The sequence below is a fragment of the Phyllobates terribilis genome, unplaced genomic scaffold (genome assembly GCF_046119375.1).
Source record: "Phyllobates terribilis strain yellow unplaced genomic scaffold, ASM4611937v1 Scaffold_11__3_contigs__length_659146591, whole genome shotgun sequence".
Taxonomy (NCBI): Eukaryota; Metazoa; Chordata; class Amphibia; order Anura; family Dendrobatidae; genus Phyllobates; species Phyllobates terribilis.
In genome coordinates, this window is record NW_027362771.1 from 130400181 (window position 1) to 130425854 (window position 25674).

Sequence of the window (25674 nt, forward strand, 5' to 3'; positions counted from 1 at the left end):
TATGCCGTTCCTCATGCCGTATAAGTGATTAGGCAACTTTATTCTTTGGGTCGGCACGATTACAGCAATGCCAGATTTATATTGCTTTTTTCTGTTTGGCTGCTGTCACACACTAAAAAATGCCTGTTTTGCAAAACGAAATTTTTGCATCGGTATATTTTGAGAGCTATAATTTTTCTATAATTCTGTCGACAGAGTCATATTAGGACTTGTTTTTTGCAGGATGAGTTCACATTTTTATTGCTTTTATTCCGATTTTTGGGAGGCAGAATGGAAAAAAAACAGCAATTCAGGAAATGTTTTTGTGTTTTTTCTTAAGCCATTCACCATGAGTGATAAGGCAGCTTTATTCTTCGGGTCAGTACAATTACAGCGATACCACATTTACATAATTTTTTTTATGTTTTGGCGCATACAGGGAGGAGATGTGTCAGCTTCTGCTTTGAGCAGGAGCTTACAGGCCACCGTACCTGGGTGACCCCGTGGCCATCTGTCAGCCCGGGGTCACCATGGAGACTATTGCGAATGCATTATGCCAATCGGAGCAGAGCTCAAGCTTTCTCCCTCTGCTATGCTGATCGATGTCGCTGTCACTATTGACAGTGGCATCAGAGGGGTTAAATGACTGGGAGTTAGTCCACACAATCGCCATGTATGGCGGTTTGAGGGAACGCACCTCACGCAGCGCCGTACATGTACAGCAGATGTCGTGAAGGGGTTAAGTAAAGTCTTTCGCTGTGCCTACTTACCTGACTTTTATTAGATATTAGTCGCCCTTTCCTTTTTAAAAATGAACTTTCAAGACAAATTTCATTAAAAAATATTTAATTCTGACAATAGATGATTAATATAAACACTAGGCAGACATAAGTGTAACAAAGTATATAAAACAGGAAATTAAAAAAAACAACAACAAAACTTCTACAACACAGAGACAAATAATATCTGCCTCATGTACAATATGTTCATAAATGCTGCATACAATAATTATATGTAAAATACATGTTTCTTTTCTAAATTTGCAGCAGCTACAGTATCTAACATTGCTTAAACATACAAAACACAAAAGGAAATGCTGCTCTGCCTAATAACGCAAATCCGTATAAATGTGATACCTATTGTAAGGAAAAAATATTGAATTTTCTTACAAACAACAAGTCTTAAATTATACAATATACAGTACAGGATATTATTCTTGAGTGTATACAAGTGCTGATTCGTTAGTGCACTAAACTGATGCAGTTTGGTGTCCAGTGAACAATGAGGATTTCTAGACACAATCCCAGGCACTCAGGCCCAACTATACAAGTAAACTCATCAATACAGACTGATTCATCCTCCTTACACAATACTACTGTAAATTATATGGTTACAATAAATATTGGAGGGTAAGTCCAAAACAAAGAGGTTCTCCTAACTATCGAACACATCACCTTTATAGTAAAAGCTTTTAGATAGCTTAGCCAAAGGAATATATCGACCCATCGTGATGCTGGATGATGGGAACAAATTCTCTTCTGTTCCTTTAGAAAATGGACTCCTTGTGGAATTGCTTTATTGCCACTGATCTATCTGTGTTTCTTTCTGGAGAAAAACCTGCAGTGAAAGCAAAGAGCAAAACAACTGAGAGCAAATGAATACATTGTCGAGGTGGAGGACTATGCAGTGGACAAAATAGAGTTAGAATGTACAGGCTTATTGAGAAGATATGTTTTATTTATTTGAAAAGAAAATACTTTAATACAAAAAAAGAAACCTTTTTTTAAATAGATAGATAATTAAATAGATAGATAGATAGATAGATAGATAGATATGGGATGGATAGATAGATATGTAGATAGATACATAGATAGATGATAGATACTAGTGTTGAGCGAGCATGCTCAACACTGCTAAGTACTCACCCGAGCATCTCACTACTCGGGATGTTCGGCGAGCACCGAGCATTTCCGGGTTACTCGGGCGGGAGCTCGGGTCTCTGCCCTGCATGTTTGGCGCTCTTTACAGAGCCAATGAACATGCAGGGATTGCCAGCCAGTCACTTGAATGCCGCAGCCATGTTGGTTGTGGGCATTACAGTGATTGGCTGGCCGCACAGCGTCACCTCGAGTACTTAAAATCGGGCGCCGCCATCTTGGACACAGTCGCTCCGGATCAGACAGTGTAGGGAGAGTGCTGCTGAGCTAGGGAGAGATTTATACAGCGAAATAGGTAGTGTAGGGTCTCTAAAGCCTGCAAAATCAAACAAACAGTCCTTCTCAGGACTAATATCCATTCCAGATATCAAGCAGGCAGGCAGGCAGGCTGTATAGGAGACGCAGTGGTTATACCAGGGGTCTCAAACACGTGGCCCCTCCGGCTGCTTCTTGCGGCCCGCAGGCACAGACCCCGTAACTATTGTGGATCTCTCCAGCAGCTGCCGACATCAGCGCTGTAATGCAGTGTATTGCCACGCAGAGACCTGCTCTCAGCACAGCAATACCAGTGTCAGCCGCCGGCCTATCAGAGGCAAGCAGCTGACCTCTGCGTCCCAGCGCAGCGGCGTATGACGTCACTGCCATGCGCTGATGTCAGCTGCTGGCCTCTGATAGGCTGGCGGCTGACACTGGTATTGCTGTGCAGAGAGCCGGTCTCTGGGCGGCAATACTCTGCATTACAGCGCTGATGTCCGCGGCTGCTGGAGAGAGCCGCGATCGTTACGGGGTCTGTGCCTGCGGGCCACAGGTGCAGAAAGGACGCTGAGGGAACGGAGGACAGGTGAGAATCTTTTTTTTTTCTCTGTCATGTGAAATACAGCACAGGGGACCTGTTCTCAATATAGGGGGGGCACTGTGCACAGTATGGGGGGGACGGGGACCCTGAGCGCTGTATGGGGGGGACGGGGACCCTGAGTGCTGTATGGGGGGGACGGGGACCCTGAGCGCTGTATGGGGGACGGGGACCCTGAGCGCAGTATGGGGGAGGACGGGGACCCTGAGCGCAGTATGGGGGGGGGGACCCTGAGCGCAGTATAGGGGGGGCGGGAACCCTGAGCGCAGTATGGGGGGATGGGAATGGGGACCCTGAGCACAGTATGGTGGGATGGGGACCCTGAGTGCAGTATGGGGGGATGGGGATGGGGACCCTGAGCACAGTATGGGGGGACGGAGACACTGAGCGCAGTATGGGGGGACGGGGATGGGGACCCTGAGCGCAGTATGGGGGGGCGGGGACCCTGAGCGCAGTATGGGGGGACGGGGACCTTGAGCGCAGTATGGGGGGAAGGGGACCCTGAGCGTAGTATAGGGGGGATGGGGACCCTGTGCTCAGTATGGGGGGGACGGGGACACTGAGCACAGTATGGGGGGGACAGGGTCCCTGTGCGCAGTATGGGGGGGCGGGGACCCTGAGCGCAGTATGGGGGGACGGGGTCCCTGAGCGCAGTATGGGGGGACGGGGTCCCTGAGCGCAGTATGGGGGGGACGGGGACCCAGGGTCCACGACCAGGGTCAGCGGGTGTCACCACTGCTTCTTCCGCTGTTGTGTGTGTAAGAGAACCCCCTGTTGTGCATGCAAGGCAATCCCCTGTCCATACTGCATGCAAAGATGCCCCCTCCTCTCAGTCTTCACTTGTTATGGCAGTTTCTCAACAAACAGCATCAATGTCCACTTCCACGTCCTACAGCAGCGTTCAATTGTCCATATCCCAGACCTTTGAACGAAAGCGCAAATTCGCAGCCAATGCCCCACAGGCCACAGTCCTAAATACGCACATTTCACGACTGCTTGCGTTGGAAATGCTGCCTTTTAGGCTGGTGGAGACTAAATCCTTCCACAACCTTATGGCGGTGGCCGTCCCTCGATACTCGGCCCCCAGCCGGCACTATTTTGCCCGGTGTGCCATCCCCGCACTACACAAGCACGTGTCCCAAAACATCTGCCGTGCCCTCAACAACGCAGTTACTGGGAGAGTACACCTGGCAAAGGACACATGGACAAGTGCTTGTGGCCAGGGACGGTACATCTCCCCGACGGCACAAGGGGTAAACATAGTGGAAGCCGGGACCCAGTCGGACCTTGGGATGGAACACATCCTCCCTACACCGAGGATTGTGGGCCCTATGTCAGTCAGAGTTGCCCCCACAGTGTACAGCTCCTGCGCATCATCCTCATCCTCATGTTCAGCCTCCATCTCAGATATCACCACATCAGTTACAAGCTGGAAGCACTGCAGTACTGCCTCAGCCAAGCGGCAATAGGCTGTGCTGAAACTCATAAGCTTAGGTGATAAGCCTCACACTGCTTGTGAGTTGTGGAGAGCTGTGAAAGAGCAGGCAGATCTGTGGCTGAGACCGCTGAACCTACATCCAGGCATGGTCGTGTGTGACAATGGCCGTAACCTGGTGGCGGCTCTGAGGCGAGGCGAGATCACACACGTACCATGCCTGGCTCATGTGCTTAACCTCGTGGTTCAGCGATTTCTTAAATCGGACACCGAGTTTCCAGATCTGCTCGTCAAAGTACGCCGCCTGTCAGCTCATTTTCAGAAGTCGGCTACAGCTTCCGCCGCCCTTGCTGTGATGCAGCAGCGTTTGCAGCTTAAGGCACACCGACTGGTGTGTGATGTCCCCACACATTAGAACTCTACCCTCCACATGTTGCAAAGGATTTGTGAGCAGAAGAGAGCAGTTGTGGAGTACCAGCTGCAACAAGGCTGTCGATATTCAGGTCAGACTCCACACATAAGACCTCAGGAGTGGACCTGGATGTCTGACATATGTACCATCCTGACAAACTCTGAGGAGTCCACCAAGATGGTGAGTGGCGATGACGCCATCATTAGCGTCAGCATCCCACTTGTCTGTCTTTTGCAACCCTCTCTGCAGAGAATTAAACAGGAGGCATTGCAGCCAGAGTATTATGAGATGGATCAAGAAGCCGTAGCGGGAGATTACACACAGCCCAGCCTCATCTCATCCCAACATGCATTGGGGGACAATGAGGGAGAGGAGGAGGAGGAAGAACAGGAGCTGGTATCATGTGCTGTAGACGGTAGTACCTGTACAACTGTCATACCGTCGGTTCAGCGTGGGTGGCCTGAGGACAGGAGGGAGGAGGAGGAGGAGGAGAGCATGGTTAGTCGTCATCTTGGTGAGGACACGAAAGTCTTGCCCGTTACCAGTCTGGCACGCATGGCTGACTTTATGTTACACTGCCTTAATCGTGATGTTGGGTGATAGTCATTACTGGTTGTTGACACTTTTAGACCCCCACTACAAGGAGAACTTTCACTCTCTTATTCCTGAGGTGGAGAGGTCTACAAAATGGGGCAGTACCAGAACGCCCTTGCTGTAGAACTGTTAAAAAAATTCCCATCTGAACACGATAGCGGAAGAGGTCACAGTTCGTTGCCCAACCAAGGAGTACAGGCGAGAGAGACGCAACTCCAATCCAGCAGAGGCAGGGGAACACTGTCAACATTCTGGGACAGTTTTCTAAGACCCGCCCAGCTTACAGGCCCTGAGGCGCGGGGTACTCTCAGAAGGAGTGGAAAGTTTCAAAAGATGGTGAGGGAGTACCTTGCCAACTGTACCAGCGTCCTCCGTGATTCCTCTGTGCCTTTTAATTACTGGGTATCCAAGCTGGACACTTGGAATGAACTCGCTCTGTACGCCTTGGAGGTCCTGGCCTGCCCTGCCGCTAGTGTGTTATCGGAGCGTGTTTTTAGTGCCGTTGGGGGAATTATAACTGATAAGTGCACTCGCCTGGCAACTGACAATGCTGACAAGCTGACCCTTATCAAAATGAACAAGGGCTGGATTGCGCCAGACTTCTCATCACCACCAAATGACAGCAGAGTAACATAAACTCAAATCCACTATGTTATTTCGGGAGGTGTATTTCCATGCATCGCTTCACACCCACACATGGGTATACGCTTCCTAATTTTGGCTGTTTTTTGCTCTTCTCCTTATCCTCAGCCTCCACCACCACTATACCACCAGGGTGACCGTGTTCCATGTTGCCAGCATTGCAAGCTCCTCCGTCCTAATTTTTGGCAGCTTTTTCTTGGAAAGCTTTTGCAAAGGCAAAGACTATGGGAGACCCACTCCCCAATAATGGGAATAATGTTTTAATATGCTGTACTGCATGGCTCTTGTAAGGGGCATTGCAAGTTCCTCCGTCCTAATTTTTGGCAGCTTTTGCTTCAAAGGCATAGGCAAAGACTATGGGAGACCCACTCCCCAATAATGGGAATAATGTTTTTAATATGCTGTACTGCATGGCTCTTGTAAGGGGCATTGCAAGTTCCTCCGTCCTAATTTTTGGCAGCTTTTGCTTCGAAGGCATAGGCAAAGACTATGGGAGACCCAATCCCCAATAATGGGAATAATGTTTTTAATATGTTGTACTGCATGGCTCTTGTAAGGGGCATTAAAATCGTCTTGTTAAGCTACTGTGACCTCCACTTCTCTTCCAAGGGTCATTGATATTGTCTTTTTATTCCACTGTAACCTCCACCACTCTTCCAAGGGGCATTGATATTGTCTTTTTATTCCACTGGGACCTCCACGTCTCTTCCAAGGGGCATTAAAACCGTCTTGTTAAGCTACTGTGACCTCCACGTCTCTTCCAAGGGGCATTAAAACCGTCTTGTTAAACCTCTCTGAACTCCACAGCTCTTCCAAGGGGCATTGAAATGTTGTTTTTAATTACCTCTAACCTCCACGACTCTTCCAACGGGCATTGCATTTCCTCCTAATTTTAGTCAGCTTTTGCTTTTCAATGCATAGGCGAACACTAAGGGAGACCCACTCCCCAATAATGGGTAGAAGGTTTTTAGTACGCTGTAATCCACGTCTGTTTCAAGGGGCATTTCAGTTCCTCATAATTTTTAGAAAAACTTCCATTCACTGCTTAGGCCAACAGTGTACAGGAGACCCAGTTGCTATAAATGGAAAAAACGGTTTAGTTAAGGCCCTCTGACCTCCATGTCACTTCCAAGGGGCATTGGAGTGCCTTGAAATTTTTGGTAGGCATTGCACTCACTGTATGCCCTATAACTGTTTAGCTGAACCGCTCCTTTTGGTACAGAAACATATCCTACAAGACATGTGTGATTAACTGGCCTGATATTGATGTGAATGGTCCGTGTTCCTCCTGCTTTTTCTCCTTTGCCACCACCTCATCCATCATTCATCACCTGAAGCTTTGTTTTAACGGGAGTCATAGAACTGGGATAGTAGCAGGAAAACATCCAGCAATCCTTGGAGGAGGTAGGATATGCGCCAAAACGCAGACCACCTCAGGCCTAGCCGCTACTACATACATGCGCTTGCATTCCAAGGAACAGAAAGCTAAGGAGATGGATGGCCTCATGATCATGAATAATTTACTCATTGTGTAGGAGGCTGACCACTGCTGCTGTCTACCTTCTGAACTTTGTGTTGAAGCCTGATTGACCCAGGACCCGCAATCCTCTATGTCTGGAGGACGTGTTGCATCCCAGTGTCCAACTGTGTCCCGGCTTCCACAATATTAACCCAGTGTGAAGGTGTCAGTCAGATGGACCATCCCTGGCCACATTCACTTGTCCACGTGGTTGTGGTTAGGCTGTCCTTCCCACTAAATGCACTGGGGAGGGCACAGGTAATGTTTTGGTATGCGCGCTTGTGTATAAGGCGCACCGGGACAAATAGGGGCGGCTGGGGACCGTTTATGGACACCCGGCCGCCCCCAGGCGGCTGGGGACCGTGTGTGGGCACCCGGCCGCGGGGCGGTTGGGGACCGAGTATGGACACCCAGCCGCCCCCTGGCGGCTGGGGACCAAGCGTGAACACCCAGCCGCCGGGCGGCTGGGGACTGAGTATGGATACCAGGCCGCCGATGCAGCCATGACGTGGTGGCCAGATTCCGCCTCCACATGCCTAAAAGGCCCAATTTCAAGTGCAAGCAAGCAGTATGGTATTGCAGCCTGGGGGTGGGTGGGTGGCAGGCTGCATAGTTGCGCTTGCATTGCAAGGAATGGGGGAGGTACACCTGAACACTGCCCTGGGACAAGGACTTGAACGGGGATAGTTGCAAGTCTGCAATGACAGGTGCAGGGCGGGAGGCATCTTCGCATGTGCCATGAACAGGGGGTTGGCGTGCACACACTACAGCAGAATAGACTGTCCTTCCCACTAAATGCACTGGGGAGGGCACAGGTAATGTTTTGGTATGCGCGCTTGTGTATAAGGTGCACCGACACAAATGGGGGCTGCTGGGGACCGAGTGCGGACACCCGGCTGCCGGGCGGCTGGGGACTGAGTATGGATACCAGGCCGCCGACGCAGCCATGACATTGTGGCCAGCATCTGCCTCCACAAGCCTAAAAGGCCTCATTTCAAGTGAAAGCAAGCTAGCAGTATGGTATTGCAGCCTTGGGGTGTGTGGGTGTCAGGCTGCACACTTATGCTTGCATTCCAAGAAAACAAAGCAGATGCTAACTTCTATCATCATCATCATGCTCCTCACCTTGGCACTCTCAACTCCCCTGATGGAGAAGCCAGGGCCCACCGGAGGAGTCTGGTTGTCTGGTCGGCTCGTCCAATGCTGCCCTAAAGCAGGCCAGGCTAAGAAAAGTGAGGAGAAGGTTACCGGGACAAATAGTGGCGGCTGGGGACTGAGTATGGAGACCTCGCTGCCGAAGCAGCCATGAGGTAGTGGCCAGCTTCGGCCTCCTCCAAACTAAAAGGCCCCATTTCAAGTGCAAGCTAGCAGTATGGTAATGCAGCCTGGGGGTTGGTGGGTGGCAGGCTGCACACTTACTCTTGCATTCCAAGAAAACAAAGCAGATGCTAACTTCTATCATCATCATCATGCTCCTCACCTTGGCACTCTCAACTCCCCTGATGGAGAAGCCAGGACCCACCGGAGGAGTCTCTGGTTGTCTGGTGGGCTCGTCCAATGCTGCCCTAAAGTAGGCCAGGCTAAGAAAAGTGTGGGGAAGGTTCCCGGGACAAATAGTGGCGGCTAGGGACTGAGTATGGAGACCTCGCCGCCGACGCAGCCATGAGGTAGTGGCCAGCTTCGGCCTCCTCCAAACTAAAAGGCCCCATTTCAAGTGTAAGCTAGCAGTATAGTATTGCAGCCTGCAGGTGGGTGGGTGGTTGGCTGCATATTTGCGCTTGCATTGCAAGGAATGGGGGAGGTACAATTGAACACTGCCCTGGGACAAGGACTTGCACGGGGATAGTTGCAAGTCTGCATCTTCTGATGCAGCAAGGATCACTTCTGATGGGCACACTTTTAGGCAGTGACCTGGGTGTCAGAGATGCTTCCAGGGGTCTTCCCCATGCTGTTCCCATGTCTTTTCAGCACTGTATGCATGTGTCACACAGCACATGGCCAGATAAGGTTGTAAAATGTTAAAATGACATTTCTCGGTGAATGCATTTGTCACGGTGGAAAGCAAAAGTGCAAAAACGCATATAAAATGCTACGTGTGAACATAGCCCAAGGTGTGGAGGAGTATTTTTGTTTTTGGTTATTTAGGCTATGTGCCTACGATGCAGAAATGCTCCGGATGTTTCCTGAGCGTTTCTGCATCTCCCCTGGCAGAAAAAACACATGCGGATTGTACATGCGGATTGTACATGCGTTTTTCCTGCCAGGGACATGCGGATGTGAAGCGTTCTTCACATGCATTTCCCCATGCGGGTTGACAAGCGCTTTCCAAGCGATTTTAGCATCACTTGGAAAGTGGTTGCAGGTCCTTCAGTCCATCGCTAGCTGCCAGCATGGGAGGACGAGCGTATCGGGGGCCATCAGAAGGTAAGTATAACATTTATTTTTTATTTTATTCTTTTTTTCACAGGTTCTATGGTACCCGGGTCTGGAGGAGAGTCTCCTGTCCTCCACACCCGGGTACCATCCGCACATTGGAACGCATGGAATGCGCATCTACATATACAGTGATGTGGAATCCATGCGTTCCAATGCAAGTCAATGGCGGCGGAAACGCAGCGCTTCCGCAAAATAATTGGTAGTGCTGCGTTTTTTCCTGCAATGATAATCCGCAGCGGAAATTTCTGCAGCATGTGCACAGCACATGCGGATTATCATTGAGGAACATGGCAGGCCTTCTACCATGCGTTTTTTAAGCGTTTCTGCAGCGTTTTTGCCGCTGCGGAAACGCTTAAAAAATGCATTGTGGGCGCACAGCCTTATTTTACCTTATACACAAGTCTTTACCCTGGAAAGGATGTTCCTTAACATATTTCACAGGAAAACAGTTTCGTTTTTTGAAGGTTTTTTGTGAGACCGTAAAAGTGGCTTAATACCTCTGACTACATTGTTGACAGCAGTGACCTGGGGGTCAGAAATGCTTCCTGGGGCGATCCCCATGCTGTCCCCATGTCATTTGAGCACTGTCACTATCGTTTTGTGCACTTTTTAGGCTTTCTACAGACGGCCGGGGATGCCGCTGCAAAAATGCTCTGGTCTCCCATAGGCTAATATTCGGCTCGTTGCTCGGGTCAAGCACCCGAGTATCACGGTGAGCTCGGCCCGAGCTTCGAGCACCCGAGCATTTTAGTGCTCGCTCAACACTAATAGATACATAGATGGCAAAAAAGTGGACAGCACTCAATAGCAAATTCCATGCAAAAAACCCAGTATGTTTATTGGCCTATGTGATTAGGTGGTAAAGTTTCTGTTCAAGAGCAAATGAGTCTTTCTCAAGCTTGACAAATGCTCACTTGCTCTTGAGCCTAAACATTGCCACCTGTTCACATGGGCAAATAATTACACCAGTCTTTTTACATGGGATTTGCTATTGAGTGCCACCCACTTTTTTTGTTTTTTAATTTAACATAGGTTGGTGGATTGTAACCTGCAGGCAGGCACCTATAGTGGGGAAAATAAGTATTTGATACACTGCTAATTTTGCAAGTTTTCCCACTTACAAAGATTGGAGAGGTCTGTAATTTTTATCATAGGTACACTTCAGCTGTGAGAGACAGAATCTAAAAAAAATCCATAAAATCATATTGTATCATTTTTACATAATTAGATTGCATTTTCTTGCATGAAATAAATATTTGATCACCTATCAACTAGCAACAATTCTTGCTCTCACAGACCTGTTAGTTTTTCTTTAACAAGCCCTCCTACTCTGCACTCATTACCTGTATTAATTGCACCTGTTTGAACTCGTTACCTATATAATAGACACCTGTCCACACAGTCAATCAATCATACTGCAACCTTTCCACCATAAGCTGTCTAAGGACAGCTGGGACAAAATTGTAGACGTGCAAAAGGTTGGGATGGGCTACAGGACAATAGGCAAACAGCTTGTTGAGAAGGCAACAACTGTTGGCACAATTATTAGAAAATGGAAGAAATATAAGACGATAGTCAATCTTCCTTGGCCTGGGGCTCCATGCAAGATCTTGTCTCATAGCGTAAGGATGAATCTGAGAAAGGTCAGGAATCAGCCCAGAATTACACGGGAGGACCTAGTTAATGACCTGAAGAAAGCTGGGACCACAGTCTCAAACATTACCATTAGTAACACACTACACCATCATGGATTAAAATTCTGCAGGGCATGCAAGGTCCTCCTGCTCACGCCAGCACATGTCCAGGCCCGTTTGAAGTTCACCAATGACCATCTGGATGATCCAGTGGAGGCATGGGAGAAGGTCATGTGGTCAGATGAGACCAAAATAGAACTTTTTGGTATCAAGTCCACTCACTGTGTTTGGAGGAAGATGAAGGATGATTACAACTCCAAGAACACCATTCCAACCGTGAAGCATGGTGGGGGAAATATCATATTTTGGAGGTGCATTTCTGCAAAGTGGAAAGGATGACTGCACCGTATTGAAGGGAGGATGTAGTCATGTATTGCGAGATTTTGGCCAACAACCTCCTTACCTCAGTAAGAGCATTGAAGATGGGTTGTGACTGGGTTTTCCAGTTTGACAATTACCTGCAGCACATACCCAGGGCAATGAAAGAGTGGCTTCGTTAGAAACATTTCAAGGTTCTGGAGTGGCCTGGCCAGTCTCCAGACCTGAACCTAATAGAAAATCTTTGGAGGGAGCTGAAACTCAATGTTGCCCAGCAAAAACTCCGAAACCTGAAAGATCTGGAGAAGTGGGCCAAAATCCCTGTTGCAGTGTGTGCAAATTTGGTCAAGAACTAGAGGAAACATCTGACCTCTATAATTGCAAATAAAGGTTTCTGTACCAAATATTAAGTTTTGTTTTTCTATTGTATCAAATTAATTATGTAAACATCATACAATGTGATTTTCTTTTTTTTATTTTTAGACTCTGTCTCTCACAGTTGAAGTGTACCTATGATAAAAATGACAGACTTCTCCATTCTTTGTAGGTGGGAAAACTTTTGCACTGTTTATATAGGATAGATTAGATAGATAGTTTGATAGATATGGGATAGATAGAAAGATAGATAACAGATAGATACTGTAAGATAGATAGATATGAGATAGATGGATATGGGATACATAGAAAGATAGATAGATACATAGATAGATATGAGATGAATAGATAGATAGGTAGATAGATAGATAGATAGATAGATAGATAGATAGACAGATAGGTAGGATGGGGGACGTACAGTATATACTAGGAAGTGTTCCAGGATGGGAGACATATATACCAGGATGGGGGACATATATACCAGGATGGGAGACATATATACCAGGATGGGGGACATATATACCAGGATGGAAGACATATATACCAGAATGGGCTCAGGATCGGAGACATATAGTATATACCAGGATGTGGGACACGTATACCAGGATGTGCCCAGTACAGTGGACATATATACCAGGATGGGAGACATATATACCAGGAGGGGGCCTAGGATGGGGGACATATATACCGGATGGGCCCAGGATGGAGGACATGTATACCAGGATGGGCCAAGGATGGGGGACATACATATACATATACAGTATATATTATATGTACTTGAAAGGGGCCCAGTATGGGGGACACATACCCAAAAGGGGATCAGGATGGGGGGGCAACACATGTTTCCCTATAGGATTTAGAATGCTACATACATCTGACCAAAATGAAGGATGTGGGGCAGGTTGAAATTTTGCACTGGGGCTCATCGGTCTCTAGTTACCCCATTGTTTAAAGTGAACCTGACATGCTGTCCAAACCAAAAAAAGTTGTGTATTATTATGTTATGCAGTTGAGAAACACATAATAATGTAACAGTTAGGTCTGTAATCGTGAAGACTAATGCACTTGCAAGATAGTGAAGACCCTTGACGTGGGTTGTAGGCTTGCATAGTTTGGCCAAGATATCGACCAATACCTTATATTTATACTCTATTTTTCTGCATATTTTATATTTTTTACAGGATGCAGCCAGGCCCATCAATGGTGACCTTGTAAGCTAGGGTCCTGTCCCTGTGATGCTCTTATAGAGTGCCGGGCAGCCTGCATGATCTAATAGTATGGGCGTTTAATAGGCTGTTAGCTGGGCCCTGTGCTTTACATGTGTGTGACTTGCATCCTATTGCAAGCCTCATCTGTGTGCAATTCTTAATGGGCAATAATCCCCACTATTGCCTTTTTGATATGTTTTATACTTGAATTTTTGGGAATTTTTTGGGGAAGTTCCTTTTATTTTTTCTACCTATGCTTTTGATTTTATTTCAACGCACTACAATGTTCACAGATAAGAAGTGAAAGCAATGAAAACTCTCACCTACGACATATGGTTCTGTTGTGCCTGTTGTTGCTGTTGCTGCTGCTGCTGAATTAGTAACTGTTGTTGCTGCCTGCGTCTTGCGGTCCTCAGCTTCTCAAAACGAGCCTCCATTTCATCCAGCACCTTGGGCGTGTATCGCACTACAAGTTTAACAGTATCTTTTGCAGCTTTCAACAGCTCAACTGCTTTCTCATGATGTTCCCCTTCCACACTCTGCATTTATAGAAAAACAAGATGTAGCATCATTACTATATAATCTAATAATGGGAGGAAATAAGCTCTTCGGCCCAATAAGATATAAACAGGTGATATTATTCGTAACAGGGACATATACAGAACACTGAACCCCTTGTTGCAGCATTAGCCACTTACTGCACAGTTTGTCATAAAAGTTGGCAAAGGAAAGCGGTGAATATGGGACCTAACAAGTTCACTTAACTTCTAGTAACCCTCTAGAATGGTGAATACTTTAAAATAATGTTTTATTTCTCCAATTTAAAGGGAATTTGTCGCCAGGTTTTTGCCACCTAATCTGAGAGCAGCATAATGTAGAGGCAGTCCCTCATTACAGTGCAGTGTCACTTACCTGGCTGTTTGCTGTTGTTTCAATAAAAACACAATTTTATCATCAGGAGATTATGACTAGTTGACAAGCAAACTTTCTGCCATGTAATTCTCCATATTCATAAACAATGTGCAACCAACTCCCACCACTGATTGGCAGCTTTCTGCCTATGCACAGTGTACACAGAAAGCTGCCAATCAGTGGTGTGGGCGGGGTTATACAGAGCTCAGCATTCAGAGAACTGATAGATCTGCAGTAGATGAAACAGTGATTTTATCAAAACTGCAGCAAGCAGCCCAGTAAGCGATATATCAGGATCTCTGCCCCTATATCATGCTGCTTTCAGATGAGGTAGCAAAAACCTGCTGACAGTTTCCTTTTAATGTTTAATAAAAAATAATGTCACAACTCTGTGGTTATGGACTGCAATGTGATCTGATCCCTTAGTCATGTGTTACTTCTCTCCCTCTGCCCCCTTATCTTACTAACCCATACTGTAGGTACTAAAAGATGAGTCAGATGGAGTTTAATAGGATAATACTGTTGGGTTAGACTACATTGGGTGTATTTTTAGTCTTTAATCATGGCGATCGATAGGTCTTTATAGAAGCTGTAGCATATTTTTAATCAAAGGAAGTTTCCATCTCCACTTGACTTAAAACTTTAATTTCTATCACTTCGTATTAAACAGAGTCAGCATTTTAAATGATGCTGAGCTTTTCAAGCCTCATGAGTAATGAACAAAACTGTCATTCCGACTATAAGGCTTAAAATGCGTTAGCATCATTCAACATGCTGACTGTAGTGAATCTGTCAACTCCAATAGGCTACCAATGAAAGACTTAATGCAAGCCACTGGGCTTAACAGATCCCAAGGGCACAGTGGTATTCACTTCAGAGGCCCCCGTTTGTGTCCACGGAGTAGCAACTGGCCGGTGGAGTGGGTTGGGGGAAGCAGCGTCAGCTAGATGTGTCAGGACCAGACAATTGGGAACAATGGCAAAATTAGATACCAAACACATAATAATGGAAATAGCTGAGTTCAAGTCCAGGAGATCAGGTAGAAGAGTTGTCATACAACTCAGGGGTCAAATCCAAAGGGGCATCTAATGAGTTAAACAGCAGATAATACTTAAAATAGGAGTCTGGTCACAGCACAAAGGATCAATCCAGTATATGCAAACCTTGAGCTTCAAGTCAAAACAAAAACTGGCAAGAGATGGGTGGATCATTGGGATTTAAGTAGGGCACTGTGTGCCCAAACTAGTCACCGAACCTGTCCTGCCATTGGGCTGTAACACCAACTTTAATTTATTTAAAGCAATAAAAATAAAGTTTTAATTCAAATAATTGTGGAAAATTCCAGAAATATCTTGGTGTTCATACAGTATGTCTACTACTTCAACAAGTAGACATACTCTCCCTCTAGTATCCTGATGGCAATGCACAGGAGAAAGGGTTATTGCCATCTTACAAAGTTATCACATATCCACAGAATAGGGGCTAGCTTACTGATTGCTAGAGTTCTTACTGATGGAATCTCTTCTGAACCTAACCACCAATCTCTGAAATACCCAATTGACCCCAGTGGTAGCAGTGATCACAGGAACAATGTATGTGATGTCATAGCTGCAGGACCAGCAGGGATAACCAAAGAGGCACTGCTGGAGTACCAGGCGATTTAACTGGTAAATATATATTTTTTATTATTATTATTATTATTATTATTATATAACTGGAATCTTTTGGAATATTCCAGACAACTCCTATAAATACTACAAAAAAACAGATGGTTCAACAATTTCTGTCTGTGGTCAATTTATGACCAACATAAATTATATGACTGTAAGGAGATCATTATTCATAGGGTTCCTTTACTGACAATGCATGTACTGTAGATGCCAAGTACAACTTACATCATACTACTCTATTCTACATTCTCACAAAAATACACAATTCACAAATATGAGCTTATTCATACAGGGTAGTAATAGTGCAGCCGAGTGATGCACCAATACTACAAAACCACATCTAATTACATATGTTTTTGCTGTTTTTGAAAGTTTGAGATTGAAGTTGACGTTTTCAAAAACTATTATTGCAATTGTGGTAAAATCTTGTAAAATCCCAATGATTCGACTGGTGTTCCTCCATTACATTTGTTCTTAACTCAACCTGTCCTGATATGGGTGGCAAAAAAATAATAAAATAATACCATCGGATTAAAACATGACTTTGTGATACTTAGTCATGAAATGAATATTCTATTTGTGCCTCTGTGTGGCCACCCAGTGGTTGGTACATATGTTGCAGCCTGGAAATGGTTTTGACAGCATGTTGTGATACTCTACTTAATTTGTTTTGGGAGATATTAGAGTCCATCAAATGTGAGTAAAGGTAATGGTGGAGACATACGGTATGTACATCATATCCTGTATGTAGTATATATCTTTGAAGAGGTCTTAGATGATACCACCCGACTTACGACATTAAGACTGCCAATCGGCAATATTTACTAATTGGTGGTCCTTTAATAACCTGTTTACACAGACAAGCCATGCTGCCAGATGTGCACTGAACAATCTGTAATGAATCAGTTTGTACAGGCTGCCATTGTTCTCGGCAGCATGAGTCCTGTTTACACCAGTCAATGAGCTGCCGAGAACAATGATTATTTCACCCGATGACTGGGCGTTCTGCTCATTCATCAGGAGATCGGCAACCTGTTTACACAACAATATTATCGTGAAATGAACACTTGTTCACGATAATTGTGCAGTGTAAATGGACAATTAGATTTGCGCTACTCATCTACCCGATAACCTACTGAAACATAGCTGCTTAGTGTTAACATTGTTCTAGCAGATAAGACTGACTAGGTCAACAGATAGGGACATATTATCCATACCACTCCATTTACTGAAAGCAGCTGGTCTCCCCTTTTAAGTCCTCCTTGTCGCTCCGCCACACCTCCTGGAATAATGCGACTAATGTAAATTGGCGAATTCTGCTCTTTTCCTCCCATGACATTAAAGCCAAGGCCTTCATCAGTTTTAGGCAGCTCCACGACACGAGGGTGAGAATGGCCTTCACTGGCAGCAAATGCAGCAACCGTTGCCTATAATAAAAGTACATACGTTTCACATGAAGTCATAAAGAAAATGAATCATAAACATAATATTATTTATTATTATCCTGTCACCTTGACAAAAGATGCTTTCAGTGAACATGAGCACTGTTATAAGAAGTTAATCATGGTCGTGCCAATAGCAAGATGCAAGTAGAGAACAATATATGTTCATAAATAGAACAATACAACAAATTCACATATTGTATCTGAATAGATGTGAAAAACAGATTACAGTAAAAACTCTACGCTTTATCCAATATTCTGTATTTACATAATTATCGACATCTAGGCAAACATCCATTGTCTAATGGGAGAGAAAAGTCTTATCCTAACTTAGCATCTATCTAGAGAAATTAGCTGCTTTTTAGTTTGAAAAGATGGGAGCTTTGAGGGTGGCCACAGCAGGGGGCGCTGCAGGCTATATTAGAATATAATGGAGCAATGATTTAGTGTTGCTAGGGTCCATTATTAGGGTTTAAATAAGGCAACACAAGAGCTAATTAAATTCTCCAGCCTAAGTGCATTAGACCCGAATGTTCAAAATCTAAATATTAATTCTATTAATCCAGATGCAGCTGCAGCTTGGCTTTTAGGGAAATAAAGATACAGAATTAACTGTGCACGAGAAAAAGCTGTTTGCAGGGATCTTTCTTTAAGGTCCACTTACATTATGATTATTGTGAACGAGCGTTCCAAGTCTAAACGGACTGCCAATCACCCAACAAATGAACAGAGCACTCGTTGGTCGGGTGAAAGAACATTTGGTTTGCACTAAAGTTCATGTTTCTTGGCAGCATATTATCCTGTGGAAACTGGACCTGCTCTCCTGAGAACAATGGCAGCCAACGTGCACTGAGCAATGTACTACAGATCATTCAGTGCACATCTGAAGCGGGGTCTGCCTGTGTAACCAGGCTACTGCCGATCAGCGAACATGGCACCGGTCAGTGGTCATTTAATACGTAATGCAAATGGACCTTGAGAACACTTACAGTACAGACCAAAAGTTTGGACACACCTTCTCATTTAAAGAAATTTCTGTATTTTCATGACTATGAAAATTGTACATTCACACTGACGGCATCAAAACTATGAATTAACACATGTGGAATTATATACTTAACAAAAAAATGTGAAACAACTGAAAATATGTCTTATATTCTAGGTTCTTCAAAGTAGCCACCTTTTGCTTTGATGACTGCTTTGCACACTCTTGGCATTCTCTTGATGAGCTTCAAGAGGTAGTCACCGGAAATGGTCTTCCAACAATCTTGATGGAGTTCCCAGAGATGCTTAGCACTTGTTGGCCCTTTTGCCTTCACTCTATGGTCCAGCTCACCCCAAACCATCTCGATTCGGTTCAGGTCTGGTGACTGTGGAGGCCAGATCATCTGGCGTAGCACCCCATCACTCTCCTTCTTGGTCAAATAGTCCTTACACAGCCTGGAGGTGTGTTTGGGGTCATTGTCCTGTTGAAAAATAAATGATGGTCCAACTAAACGCAAACCGGAAGGAATAGCATGCTGCTGCAAGATGCTGTCGTAGCCATGCTCGTTCAGTATGGCTTCAATTTTGAATAAATCCCCAACAGTGTCACCAGCAAAGCACCCCCACACCATCACACCTCCTCCTCCATGCTTCACGGTGGGAACCAGGCATGTAGAGTCCATTCGTTCACCTTTTCTGCGTCGAACAAAGACATGGTGTTTGGAACCAAAGATCTCAAATTTGGACTCATCAGACCAAAGCACAGATTTCCACTGGTCTAATGTCCATTCCTTGTGTTCTTTAGCCCAAACAAGTCTCTTCTGCTTGTTGCCTGTCCTTAGCAGTGGTTTCCTAGCAGCTATTTTACCATGAAGGCCTGCTGCACAAAGTCTCCTCTTAACAGTTGTTGAAGAGATGTGTCTGCTGCTAGAACTCTGTGGCATTGACCTGGTCTCTAATCTGAGCTGCTGTTAACCTGCGATTTCTGAGGCTGGTGACTCGGATAAACTTATCCTCAGAAGCAGAGGTGACTCTTGGTCTTCCTTTCCTGGGGCGGTCCTCATGTGAGCCAGTTTCTTTGTAGCGCTTGATGGTTTTTGCAACTGCACTTGGGGACACTTTCAAAGTTTTCCCAATTTTTCGCACTGACTGACCTTCATTTCTTAAAGTAATGATGGCCACTCGTTTTTCTTTACTTAGAATTTGTATTATGGCAAGAAAAAAGCAGCTAACAGTCTATTGAGTAGGACTATCAGCTGTGTATCCACCAGACTTCTGCACAATACAAATGATGGTCCCAACCCAATTTATAAGGCAAGAAATCCCACTTATTAAACCTGACAGGGCACACCTGTGAAGTGAAAACCATTTCCGGTGACTACCTCTTGAAGCTCATCAAGAGAATGCCAAGAGTGTGCAAAGCAGTCATCAAAGCAAAAGGTGGCTACTTTGAAGAACCTAGAATATAAGACATATTTTCAGTTGTTTCACACTTTTTTGTCTAGTATATAATTCCACATGTGTTAATTCATAGTTTTGATGCCTTCAGTGTGAATGTACAATTTTCATAGTCATGAAAATACAGAAAAATCTTTAAATGAGAAGGTGTGTCCAAACCTTTGGTCTGTACTGTATACTGACTCTGTCCTGGTTGTGTTAGATCAGTACTGGGACACTCCCGTGCTGTGCAATATAAAGGGTTCTGATCAATTATATGAAGGTTTTATTACCTCGTCCTGATATGTATGTTTCATGGCTCATTCAGACGTCCGTGCAAATTGGTCTGAGATCGGACCACAATATATAGACTGGCCGCGGGTCTCCTGACTGGAGCATGAATGTTAGTACTTACTTGATCATTTGCATTGTTAACCCTTTCCTGGTATGACCAATTCTCATTCATTCTCATTAAATGTTTTCCTCCCTTTCTAAGAGTCATATCATTTTAACTTTTTCACTTGCATACCCATATGAGGGCTTACTTTTTTTAAGAGCCGAGTTGTAATTTTGAATTACACCATTCATTTTAATATGTAATGTACTAAAAAAAAAAAGCGAGGGATACAAGTGCAGTCAGAGCGATAAAAGCAAACTTGAATAGTTTTTTTTATATTATTTTAGTGGTTAGAAAGAATACAGTGGGTACGGAAAGTATTCAGACCCCTTTAAATTTTTCACTCTTTGTTTCATTGCAGCCATTTGGTAAATTCTAAAAAGTTCATTTTTTTTCTCTGTAAAGTACACTCTGCACCCCATCTTGACTGAAAAAAAACAAAAATGTAGAAATTTTTGCAAATTTATTAAAAAAGAAAAACCGAAATATCACATGGTCATAAGTATTGAGACCATTTGCTCAGTATTGAGTAGAAGCACCCTTTTGAGCTAGTACAGCCATGAGTCTTCTTGGGAATGATGCAACAAGATTTTCACACCTGGATTTGGGGATCCTCTGTCATTCTTCCCTGCAGATCCTGTCCAGTTCCGTCAGGTTGGATGGTGAACGTTGGTGGACAGCTATTTTCAGGTCACTCCAGAGATGCTCAATTGGGTTTAGGTCAGGGCTCTGGCTGGGCCAGTCAAGAATGGTCACAGAGTTGTTCTGAAGCCACTCCTTTGTTATTTTAACTGTGTGCTTAGGGTCATTGTCTTGTAGGAAGGTGAACCTTCGGCCAAGTCTGAGGTCCAGAACACTCTGGAAGAGGTTTTCATCCAGGATATCTCTGTACTTGGCCGCATCCATGTTTCCTTCAATTGCAACCAGTCGTCCTGTCCCTGCAGCTGAAAACCACCGCCATAGCATGATGCTGCCATCACCATGTTTCACTGTTGGGATTGTATTGGGCAGGTGATGACCAGTGCCTGGTTTTCTCTACATATACCGCTTGAATTATCACCAAAAAGTTCTATCTTCATCTCATCAGACCAGAGTATCTTATTTCTCATAGTCTTGGAGTCCTTCATGTGTTTTTGAGCAAACTCTATATGCGGGCGTTCAAATGTCTTGCACAGAGGAGAGGCTTCCGTCGGGCCACTCTGCCATAATGGCCCGACTAGTGGAGGGCTGCAGTGATAGTTGACTTTGTGGAACTTTCTCCTATGTCCCTACTGCATCTCTGGAGCTCAGACACAGTGATCTTGGGGTTCTTCTTTACCTCTCTCACCAAGGCTCTTCTCCCATGATTGCTCAGTTTGGCTGGACAGCCAGGTCTGGGAAGACTTCTGGTGGTCCCAAACTTTTTCTATTTAAGGATTATGGAGGCCACTGTGCTCTTAGGAACCTTCAGTAATGCAGAAATTCTTTTGTAACCTTGGCCAGATCTGTGCATTTCCACAACTCTGTCTCTGAGCTCCTTTGGCAGTTCCTTTGAGATCATGATTCTCATTTGGTCTGACATGCACTGTGAGCTGTGAGTTCTTATATAGACAGGTCTGTGCCTTTCCAAATCAAGTCCAATCAGTTTAATTAAACACAGCTGGACTCCAATGAAGGAGTAGAACCATCTCAAGGAGGATCACAGGGAAATGGACAGCATGTAACTTAAAAATGAGTGTCTGAGCAAAGGGTCTGAATACTTACGACCATGTGATATTTCAGTTTTTCTTTTTTAATAAATTTGCAAAAAAATCTACATTTGTTTTTTTTCAGTCATGATGAGGTGCAGAGTGTACTTTAATGAGATAAAAAAATGAACTTTTTAGAATTTACCAAATGGCTGCAATGAAACAAAGAGTGAACAATTTAAAGGGGTCTGAATACTTTCCGTACCAACTGTATCTTTTTTAATACTGAAAATTGTTTAAGTGAGCATTATTGGCAAAAAGAGATACTTTGCTGGATCTTTCATATGTTAAACTGTAAATGTTTTCCTAAGTCATTTATTTCCTGAGACAATATAGCTGAACAAGGTATCTCCATTTCCTAGTGGTGTTAGAAAAGTCACCCTTATTTTACATACATCAATTTAAATGCTGTAGAAAGATATAGTCTACTTTGAATAAGATCCCATGTGGTTATTATACACTGGGAACAAAGAAATGAGATGTAATGTATGTAAAATATTTTCATAACACTATTCCAATAAAAGCAACCAAATGCATATCCCATATCAATTTCCCTGTGAAAGAAAACTCAAGTGATCTTAATAGTATTTCACATAAAAAAACATTAGTGGGTGTGAAAAAAATATGAAAAATATTTATTAGGACAAAAAAATCCTCTTTAACTACACTTTTATACATTTGTATCACTTTGTACATTACTAAGTTTAGTACAAAAATTTTAGCCAATATTCTTGAAGGGGTTTCTAGTATTTTGCCAAAAATCAGTCACCCTTCGAATGCAGACTTCTGAATTATCACAGTGCGCGCACTGCAAGCTGTCAGGATTTTCTTGTGTCAGTAGCGAGAGCGGGCGGTCACATGACTGCAAGTATGCAATTTGCATACTTCCGGCCACATTCCTACTAGACGTGCTTGACCTCGTTCAATACAAAGGAAGTGAGCGAGGCCGCATATGTCTAGTCAGAATGTGGCTGTAAAAATGCAAATCGCATACTTGCGTTAACTTGACTGCCCACTCTCGCTGCCAAAACTGGAGAATCATGACACCGTGTGGCGTGCACACTGTGAGGATTCAGAAGTCTGAAGTAACATTGGGTAGCAAACAAAAGAATTAAATAATTAAATTAAACCTCCTACATAGCATTTGGTGGCAACAGGTTTTTCTATTTTCTAGTCATCACAATTTGTCTAAAATTCACATTAATCCTTCTTTTCTGTCTGACCTGATAATATCTGCACATAAATGTATATAAAGTGTCTACATATAGTACATGGGATATAAGCCCCTTCATAAATATGTATACATACAAAAATTGGACAGAGTAAATATAAAAGAGATGACATTTAAAAAGAGAGAATTGAAAAATGAATCACAAGATGGAATGGCGACATCCAGAAGGAAGGGTAACTAAATTATAAAATTCGTAAATAAAAATGATTCACATAGTAATTCACAATCATAAATGTAACATGATTATGAACAACTGTGATGTAAACTGCTCTTGTTGCAAAGCGCATGTAAAGTGCTCAATGCAAAATCAATATTAACTGTCACAGCAGGCACAGTAAAAATTATCATAAAGTGGCCAGTGCTATAGTTAGTGAACATCACAATGTGGAGATCAAAATAAGTGTCTACAAACCCATGACAGGTACTCAGATGGTCTCTTTGGGATAGCACCAGCTCCGACTTGCTTTTTGTGCTGAGTTTATACTGTCGGTTTGGGCTGGCAGACTCTCTTTAAAGAGAACCTGTCATCAGAATTTTATACCCCAAACTAATGAAATGTATGTAAAGGCACTTTAATGCTAATTAAATCCTTTCCTTGCTTGTAGAAATTAGTTTTTCTGTTTTAGAAATATCCATAATTAAAATTATATGCTAATGAGTTATAAGTGTAGTCTCCACCCACTGCACTTACAGCTCTCATCTTTTCTCCATATTACTCACCTCTGTCTGCCTCCTGTCTCTGATTGATGGGTCACTTATTTTTCAGCGATCTGTCAGTCAGAGAGAGGAGATAAGCAGCAGAGGGGGAAAAGCTGTAAGTGCAGGCGAGTTGTAAGTGCTGAAGAGCTGTAAGTGCAGGAGAGTTATAGGTGCAGGAGAGCTGTAAGTTCAGGAGAGCTATAAGTGCAGGAGAGTTATAGCTGCAGGAGAGCTGTAAGTTCAGGAGAGCTGTAAGTGCAGGGGAGTTATAGGTGCAGGAAAGCTGTAAGTGCAGGAGAGTTATAAGTGCAGGAGAGTTATAAGTGCAGAAGAGCTGTAAGTGCAGGAGAGTTATAGGTGCAGGAGAGTTATAGGTGCAGGAGAGCTGTAAGTGCAGGAGAGCATAAGAGCAGGAGAGCTGTAAGTGCAGGAGAGCTGTCAGCGCAGGAGAGTTATAGGTGCAGGAGAGCTGTAAGTGCAGGAGAGCTGTAAGAGCAGGAGAGCTATAAGTTCAGGAGAGCTGTAAGTGCAGGAGAGTTATAGGTGCAGGAAAGCTGTAAGTGCAGGCGAGTTATAAGTGCAGGAGAGTTATACGTGCAGGAGAGCTGTAAGTGCAGGAGAGTTATAGGTGCAGGAGAGTTATAGGTGCAGGAGAGCTGTAAGTACAGGAGAGCTGTAAGAGCAGGAGAGCTGTAAGTGCAGGAGAGTTATAGGTGCAGGAAAGCTGTAAGTGCAGGCGAGTTATAGGTGCAGGAGAATTATAGGTGCAGGAGAGTTATAGGTGCAGGAGAGCTGTAAGTGCAGGAGAGCTGTAAGTGCAGGAGAGCTGTAAGTGCAGGAGAGCTGTAAGTGCAGGAGAGTTATAGGTGCAGGAAAGCTGTAAGTGCAGGCGAGTTATAAGTGCAGGAGAGTTATAAGTGCAGGAGAGCTGTAAGTGCAGGAGAGTTATAGGTGCAGGAGAATTATAGGTGCAGGAGAGTTATAGGTGCAGGAGAGCTGTAAGTGCAGGAGAGCTGTAAGTGCAGGCGAGTTGTAAGTGCAGCACCCACCCACTGCATTAGCATATAATTTCAACTATGGATTTTTCCAAGACACTAAAACTGATTTCTACAAGAAAGGTAAGGATTTAATTAGCTTTAAAACAAGAAAGGTAAGAATTTAATTAGCTTTAAAGCACATTTACATATATCCAATTAGTTTGAGGTATAAAATCCTGAAGACAGATTCTCTTTGTAGAGTCTGTCAGCCCAAACCGACAGTATAAACTCACCACATAGCCTTCTAGGGAACATAGCCATTATAAAAAATCGCACCTTTAATGTTCTAATTGTTGCCTCATTCTGCAGTTCGACAACAATTAGAACATTAAAGGTGTGATTTTAAGTTTAATCAGAAAACACTAAGTGGGGTGCTTGGTGCACCCCTGGCATGGCCAAGAGGCTCAGTGCACTGTTCCACACCCTGGTTTTACATGTCCTGCCTCTCTTTTTGGGGATTGACACTGACTTGCCTGTGCTTCATCTGCAGTGCTCACTCCAGTCAAGACAGTGCTGTCTCTTATATAACAGTACAGAAAAAAGGATATTTCTTTTTAAGAAATAAATACTTGTCTGCCATGTGAATGGTAACGGAACAAGACATTGGGATCTTACCTTTGCAGTGGCTCGAGCCCGAAACTCGGGGCAGCCATTAATAGGAATGGTTTCATGCATATACTGGTAGACCTGAAAATGTGTATAAGATACAAAAGGAGCAGTATTAATAAAGTGATTG

At 44.1% G+C, this 25674-nt stretch overlaps 1 protein-coding gene across 2 annotated transcripts in view; it reads right to left on the bottom strand.

Moving 5' to 3' along the window:
• Positions 1 to 825: 825 nt before the first annotated feature.
• LIN7A (lin-7 homolog A, crumbs cell polarity complex component) overlaps positions 826 to 25674 on the bottom strand; it is an 84874-nt gene continuing 60025 nt past the window's right edge. Inside the window, exons 3-6 of one of the 2 annotated variants that reach the window (XM_073651600.1) lie at positions 25554 to 25625; positions 17202 to 17411; positions 13730 to 13941; positions 826 to 1596 (exon numbers count right to left, since the gene is read on the bottom strand). In XM_073651600.1, coding sequence (XP_073507701.1) covers positions 1569 to 1596; positions 13730 to 13941; positions 17202 to 17411; positions 25554 to 25625 — 522 coding nt within the window. In that variant the 3' untranslated portion in view covers positions 826 to 1568. Of the gene's footprint in view, positions 1597 to 13725; positions 13942 to 17201; positions 17412 to 25553; positions 25626 to 25674 lie in introns of both variants that reach the window. The other variant, XM_073651601.1, reaches the window with a different exon arrangement.